The following is a 9,937-nucleotide window of genomic DNA, read 5'->3' as shown; positions in this document are numbered from 1 at the left end:
TAGGGCCCTACAAACGCTGAAGTCCTGAGTAACAGTGTAACTGCGGAGGCGCCTTGCAATATGATTACATGAAATTCTCTGCCTAAGGTACATCGCGCATCAAAGAATGAGCAAATGCGGTTACCCTTGCTAGCGGGGTAGCCCATGTGTGACAGCGGATGGAGGCCTGAATGAGTGAGAGCATAGGGAAGGAAGGCACCAGGCCGACAGGAGATGGGAATGGGGGGTTGAGAGGGTTCTGAGGGAATTCAGACTGTCAAGTAGTTTCCGCCTCGACTGGTAGTGCTGTGGTCCAGACCCAGCTGCCACACCCCTCAAAAAGTCCACTTGGTAAGAGCTGAGGACGTAGATTCCAGTCTTTATTAGGCGGGTGTAGTCTTCGTCCCCTAGATGTCAGCCCCTAGCTCGGTCAGGATCTGTCAGGGGTCCTCAGGAGCCAGGATCAAAGCTCAACCAGCACGACCGCCCTCGAGGAGGCGTGGCCTCACGCGCAGGCGCCGAAGCGTCTCAAAGGAAGGGATTGGTGCTAGCCTGCGGGGGCAGTGGTCCTGCCGGGCCGGACGTGGGCAGCAGCGGCTGAGGCAGGCTCGCGGGCGACGGGGCGAAGGCTCCGGCTTGCGGAAAGACGCTGATCGAGGCGGGGAGGGTCGCGCCGACCGGCACGCTACTGAGCGGGAGGGGCAGGGAGGCGCTGTAGGTCATGGAGCTCAAGGGCGCCCCGACGGGTCCCATCGGCAGACCCAGAGCGGGAGAGCCGGTGCGCATCTGGTTCAGGGTCGGCCTGCCCTGCTCGCCCGCACCAAACGGGTTAGTAGGGGACGGAGCACCCAGACCTGCGGGCGAGAGAACAGAAGATAAGGGGCTTTGCAACAGCGGGAGTGGCACGGCCCAACAGGGTCCCAGACGCCAGGCCAGGGTGTTCTACCTGTCAGGAAGGGGTTCCGGGTCCTTGCAGCCAGGGGTGTCTTGACTAGTGAGTCCAGGTTGACCAAAGAAGAGGCGGAGGGGCCCAGGAAGGACTCCGGAGTCCGGCAGGGGCGCGCCTCCTTTCCTGACTGTAGCGCCTCCCCTAGAACACCCAGGTCAAGGGCTTCAGAGTCCTTCATGCCATTTTGCTTGCAACTGGGACTGGTGTCTCCAAATGGGTCTAGTTCTGAAAGAAAGGTGATCAGTTCAGCGGTGGGGAAGGAAGAGGGCAGAGGCGCCCTTTGAGTCTAGACCAAACAGCTGTATCCCAGGGGCCTCTTACTCACCCACAGGACTGCTAGACTTCCCCGTGGCCAGGGCCTGGGCACCGTCCAGGCTCTCCTTCTGCTCCGTGGATTCTAGAGGTTTGGCAAATGGGTCGAAGGACAAGGCACCACCTAGAGCTCGTCGGAAGAAAGAGGGAAATAGAGTGAGCCAGAGAAAAGGGTAGAGATGGGTCTGAGATACGGCCTTCTCACCATAGGCTGTCCTTGGTACTGGAGGGAAGGGGACCCAGGAGTCCCCAGCTTCTCACCCATGTGCCCTCCACTTACCAGAGGTGTCAGAGGTCTCCAGAGAGGCCACCCAAGGGTCTGTTCCAGTGCTGGGGAGTTTGTGGTTGGGGGAGCTTGGTGCCCAGGGGTCTGCCATGGGGGATCCTGCAGGCAGCACTGGGGTCCTGCCCCAGGGCTCGGAAGAGGAAAGAGTAGGAAGCAAATCCCAAGGCTGGCTTCGGGACAGGGCATGTCCAGAGGGAACTGGAGACCAAGGGTCTGCTGAAGGCCCCCAGGAAGAGCCACTTGGCTCGGTGTTCGGCCTGAGACCTGGAGAGGAGAGAGAGATAGCACTGACATTATCCCAACACTCCCACACCCTTTGTCCAGGGCCTTTCTCATTTGCCCAGCCCAGGTTGGGTGGTGTGGTACACACTTCACAAGTGGGATGCTAACTTGGGAGCCAGTGGCACTCTCAAGTCCATGTTTAACAAATAAGCTCAGGAACTTGGACCCCCAAACCTGGGAGTATTGGCCTCATCAGGGCTTGGCTAGTCAGTGAGGACAACTAGGCCCTCTGTAGAGCTTCCTAGGAGCTAAGATCTGCAGATATGCCCCCCCCCACCCACTTACAGCAAGGCCCTCTCCCTGAAGCAGCACACTGATTCTCAATTATAGAGAGGAGGTGATTTGCCGGTAAGAGGCTGGAAGGAGGAGGCTCCTAGAGGCCAGTCTGAGGGGGGGCCTCTTGAAGCCCTGCATGCCCACCTGGGATGTCCCATGGGTCAGCAGAGCAGTGTGTGGAAGGCAGGGCTGGGGCAGGTGCGAAGATGTCAGCCAAGTCCAGGATGGAGGACTGTGGAGGCGAGAGGCAACCATGGCTCAGAAGTGGGTGGGGCCGAGAGGGAGGGGAGGCCTGACCCAACGCCAGCTCATTCCCCTCCTTTCTTCATTGCATAGGCATCTTTTAATGACCCCTCACCTCTGATCAGCATTTCTCATTTATAAAACGCTTCCTCGTCCATCCAGTGTCCCATCTCATAACATCCCTGTGAGGTAGGTAATGTACCTATTTGACAGATGAGCCAACTAGCTGAAGCCCAGAGAGAGGAAATGGTTTGCCCAGAGTTGCATAGTTACATAGTCAGAGGGAGGCAGAGCTGTGCTAGATCCCAGGCCAACAGAAAGGGGTACTCTAGACAGATAGAGGGGGCGGAATGAGTCTATTTCCCTAGCCCAGTACTCAAGAGAAACTGGCCACCACAGACACAAGAGAGGAAGAAGAGAGAGGCACCCCAGGGGCAGAACGAATAACCTGGGAAAATTATCTTGCTTTCAGTGGCCACCTGCTCCCCTTCCCAGGGAACCCTATTTTCAGCACCGTGCGCTTGAACCAGCTCCTAATCCAGACCCACAGTATCACCTGATCCTACAGTGTGAGAGCTGGAACTGTTCAACACACCCACTGTGCAAAAAGGGAAACTGAGGCCAGTCCTATGTCCCAAGTCATTCAGTGGCAGGACGCGCAAGGCGTCTCCATCATGGCTCTGATAGGCCACTTTGCTTCACCAACCCCTGCTGTGTTCCCTGCCACCTTCATTTCCCACTTCGTGCTTGCAGCAAGCTCTGCACATTGTACAGATGCCAACTCGGCTACATCCAGTCCTGGTGGAGCGGCGCTCCTCAGCCCATTGTCTACCTGACTAGTTTTCAGCTTCTCCTCCTCCTTTCTCTCTTCTCTCCCAGGCTCTCTGTCCCGCCGCCGATGGCCAGCAGATTCTGCACCATTCGCCACTGGAGAGTCATCTTCCTTCCAGGACCTGACCCCCTGCAGGAGGGACAGGTAGAGCATGAGCAAGGGATTGGCGGTCAGCAGAGAGCAGGTGGGAGGCACCCAAATTAGTGCAGCAGAGAAGCTGATTAGTGCCCCTTGATCCACCACCAATGCCTTCACCATCACCGAATCATGGTAGGCACCTGTGGCCCGGGCGAGTTTGCCCCTATACTACCTTCTCATGCTCCTGCCGGCTCAGGCTCAGAGCCAGCTGCAGCTGAAGGTCCTCATCCCTGTGGGAGGCTGGGGGGACTGGCTGTGAGGGAGGAAGAGACGGGTGAACTTGACCCAGTGCTCCCACCCCAGGGCTAGAGAGGGCTAGCACAGTCCTGCCCAGACAGAGTGATGGAGACAGAGATGCCCCTTGCTCAAGGGGATGGGCCTTGAAAGGGTGGCTGTCTGCCTGCTATGGGTCTGAGATGCAACTTAAGAAGCAGCCTCCCAAGTGGAGGCTAGTGAGCACCAAACTTCTTCCTTCCTCCACAGCCACCCTGTGCAGACTCGGGTCTCACCTATCTTTTTCTTCTAGGTACCCTGAGAACCTCTCTAGCCCACCCATGGAAGAGGCATGAATGTTTCCAGCCTGCTCGGTCCATAGAAGTCATGGCAAAGATGTGGAGGTATCGGAGGAAGGGCAGTTGATAGGAGGGAGCAATAGTCCCAGTGTTTTCTCAGAACATGTCAGCACACACCTCTCCCTAAGCACAGAGAGGAGCAGGCCCCAAAGGTACACCACAGACCCCCCAGCTTCTGGGCCCTGTCTGAGAACCACCAAAAGTTGGAGTCTGTGACTGGGACAGATCAGGCACATCGACGTGCCCTGTGCCGCCTTGGGAACTAGAGCGGGTCTCCAGGTCCAAGGTGGAGAGCCCAAGCGGAGACTAGTGAGTACCAGACCTCTTTCCTTCCTCCACAGGCACCCTGTGCAGACCCAGGTCTCACCTTTTCAGCCTCCTCACGGCTCATGGCCAAGGCCAGCTGCAGCTGCAGCTCTTCTTCTCCAGACGTCTGGGGCCGTGCCTGCTCCAGGTCTGAGGCATAGCGCGGGGATGAGGACGCAGCTGCAACAAGTGTGGCTCCCGTGAGCACACCGGTCCCCACGGGCCCCACACTCCTCTGCCTGCCCGGAAGCTGGGGCTCACAGAGGGTGAGCCAAAGGAGACTGGCTATTCAGGTGCCAGTGAGCCAGGCAGCACACTGCACACCCATTATGGATTTTCCACTGCACTGCTAAGGCAGATGCCAGGGCCCCTTGGCAAGGAGTAGACCATGCATGGGGTGCCTGGCCATGATCTTAAGTCAGGACTTAATGCAGGTCCCTGACTTCAGCTCTTGAACTCTTCCAATAGGACCCTAGCCTGCTTGGGGCCACAGGGATTAGGAGGAAGGGATCTGCCAATCAAAGAAAATCACAGCCTCGAAGCCCAAGTAGGCCATCATAGGCTTTATGGAGGAGGGCCGTTCTGGTATTCCCTGGATCACAAAGGTCTCCACCACTGTGGCAAGCCATCAGAAAGGATGTTTCGTCATCAGCCACCCTTGTTTCCAAGGACAATACTGTTGAGTGGTGGGGGTTTACAGACTGTCAGGTATCTGAGTAAAAGGGTCAAGGGCATTCTTGGTCTTGTCTCCTTCAGTTCTCAGATCAAACAATAGAGGGAGGTAAGTGGACCTCTGCTCTACAGAGAGCTGTTTGCCCAAACCACGCAGCTTGGAAGGAACAGAATGAATGGTATGCAAGTCCAGAGCCTTAGCCGGGTGGTGGTGGTGCATGCCTTTAATCCCAGCACTTGGGAGGCAAAGGCAGTCGGATCTCTGTGAGTTCGAGGCTAGCCTGATCTACAAGTGCTAGTTCCAGGACATGCTTCAAAGCTACAGAGAAAACCTGTCTTGAAAAACCAAACCAAACCAAAGCGAAAAACCAAACCAAACCAAAGCAAGTCCAGAGCCTGCATTTTGACCTCCATGCTACCTTTTCAACAGCTAACTAATAGCAAGGGCAAGCAACTGATGATGCCATTATTTCATCTGAATTACTAAGCACCTACTATGTGCAGGCATTGTGCTTTTCACTTTACATTCTTTACCTGAATGGGTCCTCCCAACTTCCATTCTGAGATAGGAACTATCTGTCATTCATTGTTCCTGCCCACAGAGCCAGGACTGTGGCTGGGCTACCCACCCTCTCCAGTCATACTGTTAGGGTCTACTCACAGGTGTAGGAGGAGGGGGAGCCCCGAGATCTTCGGCTGAAGCCCAGCTGCCCGCTGCCAATGCCCATGCCTTCCAGGGCCATTCTCTCTTTGGTCTTGAGAGCGTGGGTTCGCTCTTGTCGCAGGCGCTCCTCGTCTTTGAGCAGGGCCATCACCTGCTTGACCTTCTCCCGAACGTTGACGCCTTGGTCCTTGCCGTCGCGGTCAATGTACTGGAAGTCCTTGAGTGTCTGGATGGTGTACAGGTTCTCACGGCATTGGTGGGCCACACGCTCCGAGCCCGTCTTGAGCAGGTAGTCCAGCAGTGTCAAAGCCTTGTATACATGTCGCCAGTTCTTACCGCTGTCATTGAGCCTCCGCCACAGCATGCCCATGACCTCAGCAAAGGCCACTGTGTTGAAGGTCAGGTCAGCAATCTCTGACATGAGGGAACTGGGTGGGCCCCAGGGGTCATTGCTGGTGGCCTCGCGCACCTTGACCTCAGCCTCTGAGTAGTTGTGAACAATGTTCTTCACCTGGCGGCGAAGCGCAGAGGTTGTCATGGTTGGGGACTTGGAGGTGGGCAGTCCCCGCCCCCGCCGGAGGTAGAGGGCTGAGGGCCACCGTCTTGAGGTCACGGTCTCGAAGGATGGGCCGCCTTGCTTTCAGCAGGGCGGCTGTGTCCTTGGGTTCCACATGGGGCTGGGAAAAAGAGGACCTGGGACTCAGGATGAGTGGCTCTCTTGTTGTTCATTTCCTCATCAAGTATGGCCTGGCCGACTGTCCCTGCTGCCAGCGAAAGCTTTTGGCCGACACCTTTATCTTTCCTACCATATTCAGTATTCAACGGACCCTGTTTGGCGTCCTCGTCTATACGACCACCAGACCAAGATGTTGAAATCCCTATATCTAGTCACATATACGGACAGTGGGACTCAGAATCGGTCCACGGTTCCCTTGCGGTCACAGAGCTCCCTCCACCTGAATGTGTGGCTTCAAGGATCACCCAGTGACCACCAGGAATGTCACTCTCCCGCCTCGCGCATGCTTGTCTCCTCCGCCATTTGCGCTGCGACCTTCCCAGCTTAGCCCTTCACTTTTTCTTCTCATATGGCCATTTTTCATAATTTAATTCACGCAGCACCTATTTCCTGAGGGTCCTTCCCCAAGCCCCGCGATATGCTTGTAGAATGCCCACGGCCCAGTGTAGGCATGCTCAGGGGTAAAGGAGGCACAAGCAGGGAAAATAGTGGGCAACTTCCTATAGGAGGTGGCGCTGAGCTAGAGACGAGCCGCAAAGGGAAGAGCAAGGAGAGAGAAGCAACCAGCAAAGTGGGGAATCTGTGAGTACTTGGGGCACACCCCCTGGCTTCCCCCACTGACACATAGGAGTGCTGCAGTGACCCGCCTACGGCAAAGGGCATGTAGGTGGCAGGGGTAAGACTGACAATACCCAAGTCTTCTTGAGACTAATGCAATACTTATTGTCGGTGTCGCCTAGTTCACTATTGAATCTAATTACTTGCCTCGGAACCACCTTTTCAGCCAGAACGGAAGTTCCCCGAAGGCAGGGGCAGTTCAAGCAAACTACCAAGGCCCTAGGCACGCGGCAGACCTGACAGACCAATAGAGGCAGACTCAAAGGGACAATCATGTCTTCCCACAACCTCAGGAGGCATAAGAGAGTCCCCCCAGGCTTGTCAGAGACCCAAAGAAGGAGCCTCCTGCCAGCATCATGGCACTTAGTTTTACACACGAATATATGTGCGCGCGCGCGCGCGCGCACACACACACACACACACACACACACAAGCTGGGTTGGCAGAGCCGCCACTTTCTCCATGAATGCCCCCTACTACCACAGAGATCTCCCCTCCCCGGATCGCCCTCGGGCGGGCCAGCTGTCCCAGCCTCCTGAAGGGTAGGAGTGAAGGTTGTATACAGGAAGTTAGTCCTTCCAGTGCCTCAAGGGAATGATCATCTCAGTTTAGAGTACCCGCGGGTCCCATTCTTGGGCAGAGGGATGGGAGTCTGTGGAAACTGGCCCCCCTGGACCATAGGGCTGCCTACCTTGTGTCTCTCTGTCCAGCTGGCCTTCTGTGAGAATGGCCACAGCCACAACTTGTTTAACTCCTGCCCTCCCCCTTGCTAGTGACTCAGACCTGTGTTCACCTCCCCAGTGGGAGGGCGGGCTGGCAGTGGCAGAGTCAAGATGGGGAATAATGGTGTGCGAAGCCCGCCCTGGTGTACTTGCTCCTCCCTGCTGGCTGCTGGAATTGGCAGAACCAGTCAGGTCAGACCTCCTGACTCTACCAGAGCACTACCTGGGCCTGGCTTCCCAGGCCTTCTCACTTTGCCAGGGTGGGTACAACCAGCCTTCATGGGAAGGGACCCTCTGTGTAGGCACCATGGCCAAACCTGGATTTTTCTCCTAGGAACAAGGTGGACATTGCTTACACACTTTTGCTGGAGCCTGGGAAAGGAAGGGACCAGAAACAAAAAGAGATGCCTGAACCTCCACCCCAGCCGTTCCTCTACTCTTAAGGAGTTTAATGTAGTAGGGACACAGTAAGGAGCAAGAGGGGCAGGGTAAGGTCCCCCGGAGCAGGCATGAAGCTGAAGCTGAGAGGAAAGGAAGGCGGGAGGAGCGGCTGGGAGCCCTGCCAGCGGTGTTACAAGCAGAAGGTTTTATCGAACACAATATGCCCAGGAATAAAAGGGAGTGAAACACAAACCCAGCTGCCCATAAGACGGCGCGGCAGCGGCAGCCCCGGGGCAGCGAGTGTGGAATTACTGCAGTGACCTTGAGCCAGACCCTGCCAGGTGGAGGGAAGGACGCTGAGAAGCCAGGACCTGGGGAGGCCACTTCAGAGATGGAAAGAAGGCAGGAGGGTACTAGTAGAGATAGGGCATAGGTTGGTCTGGGGCATAGAGTATAGACTCCCTCCTCCACAGGGGTCCTCAAGGAGGAATTGGAGAGGAGGGACTTCTCAGGACACAAGTCCAGAAGGGTACCAGGGTGGGGGAAGGAGAAATTCCTAAAAGTCAGCACTGAGGAAGCAGATGGCATCCCCAGGGTGGAGGTTCAGAGAGATAGAAAGAACCAATCACGCACGAATTTGCCAAAGTATGTGTGCACCCCCACCAGCCAGCACCCCTCCCCATCTTCTGTCCCCATCAAGCCCAGAGTGAGCAATGGGGGAGTGGCAGTGTCCTTCTTGCTGCTAGAGGGATGTGGGACTGGATGGTAGCTAACCTTAGGCTGTCTGGCTTCATCAGACCTGAGTTGGCTGTGTCCAGGGGCACACTGGAGTGGACTAAGGGGCCACCCTAAGGTTAGAGGTGCACATACAGAGATATGCCAGGATCTGAGGGGAACGCCACTGAGAACCTCCGGATGGCCCTGCGTCCCTTTTCTGGAGGGATCAGGAAGGTAGGAAGGGTTGCAGGTAAGAAGCCTCCAGGTCCTTCTCCACTGCCCTGCCTTGCCTTTTCTCGAGCCTGGGAGAGAGACTAAATCCTGAGCCCACTCTAGCCCCCGCCCTCATGCAGGGCACCACCGCGGCGCGGGAGGGAGCTTACCTCCAGTGTGGGCTCCCTCACCCCAGCCCCAGCAGGCTCTGCAGTGAACCTCTGACTTGTGGGGGATGGTACAGCCTCAGGAGCAGCTCCAGAGCCATCCACCATAGACCCTGGTCTCGGGAGCCCAACCCTCGACCAGAGGCTCAGGGCCCTCTGAAGGACAGCAGAGTCCCCCAGCAGGTTGCAGCTCAGCCTCTCGGGAGGCTGCCTCTCCGACTCCTGCCGGCCAGCACTCTCCGGAGGAAAGTTGTTCAGCTGGCCAGGCAGGTCTGCCTCAGCAGTAACAGGACACAGGATGACGGGCGGGCGTGTTTAACCCCTTCCTGCTGTCTGCCGGGCGGTGCCTTTGGTGGGGAGGAGGCCGGCCTGTGTGTCTGCCGGTGACCTCAGGGGTACAGACCTAGAGCTGACCCACTCCCACCCTGCAGTGAGTTGACCTTTCCACTACTTCCTCAGATAGAAATGGGGAAGGGGTGGGAGTGGAGGCAACTCCAATACCTCCACCACGCCCTTACCCCTCCTAGCCGGGAGGACAGTAAAACAGAAGGCAGAACACCCCCCGGGGTTTGTCTTTTCCTGTTCCCTGCTGGCTTCGCCCGGCCTCTCCGACTCTGGGAGGGCCCTGCCGCCTCTGAACCGCCTTCCTCCACATCTCACCTGGAGTGTGCTAAGGCTCGTGAGGTATGAATCCCACAGGATTTTGCTGCGCCCGAGCTGCCGGCTGCCCTTGATCCACTGCTGCTCCTGAAGACCCTCAGCCCACACGTTTTGTTTTGTTTTGTTTTCCCCCAGTTGTTAAAACAGAAACCCCAGGATGACCCGAGCAGGCACTGCCTTTCTGTCCCAGCTGCTACCCTTCACCTATTTCA

The 9,937-nt window shown here is 56.8% G+C and overlaps 1 protein-coding gene across 3 annotated transcripts; it reads right to left on the bottom strand.

Annotated features, from left to right (window-relative positions):
* On the bottom strand, nucleotides 1-9,279 carry Epn3 (epsin 3). Of its 3 annotated transcripts, none has more exons than XM_038327771.1 (10): nucleotides 9,069-9,279; nucleotides 5,509-6,188; nucleotides 4,237-4,355; nucleotides 3,470-3,550; nucleotides 3,160-3,288; nucleotides 2,229-2,316; nucleotides 1,521-1,790; nucleotides 1,254-1,370; nucleotides 926-1,153; nucleotides 1-833 (listed from the first exon to the last, which is right to left on the bottom strand). In XM_038327771.1, the coding sequence occupies exons 2-10, from the start codon at nucleotides 6,047-6,049 to the stop codon at nucleotides 508-510; spliced, it is 1,899 nt and encodes a 632-aa protein (XP_038183699.1). In that variant the 5' UTR covers nucleotides 6,050-6,188; nucleotides 9,069-9,279; the 3' UTR covers nucleotides 1-507. The 3 variants fall into 3 exon arrangements, with proteins under 3 accessions (XP_038183699.1, XP_038183701.1, XP_038183700.1); XM_038327773.1 differs by having other exon boundaries at nucleotides 1,254-1,364; XM_038327772.1 differs by lacking the exon at nucleotides 9,069-9,279 and adding an exon at nucleotides 7,557-7,605.
* Between the last annotated feature and the right edge of the window lie 658 nt (nucleotides 9,280-9,937).

This window comes from Arvicola amphibius, chromosome 4, assembly GCF_903992535.2.
Source record: "Arvicola amphibius chromosome 4, mArvAmp1.2, whole genome shotgun sequence".
Lineage (NCBI taxonomy): Eukaryota > Metazoa > Chordata > Mammalia > Rodentia > Cricetidae > Arvicola > Arvicola amphibius.
Note: the sequence above shows the minus strand (reverse complement) of the source record. Positions and strands in the feature narration are given on the sequence as shown.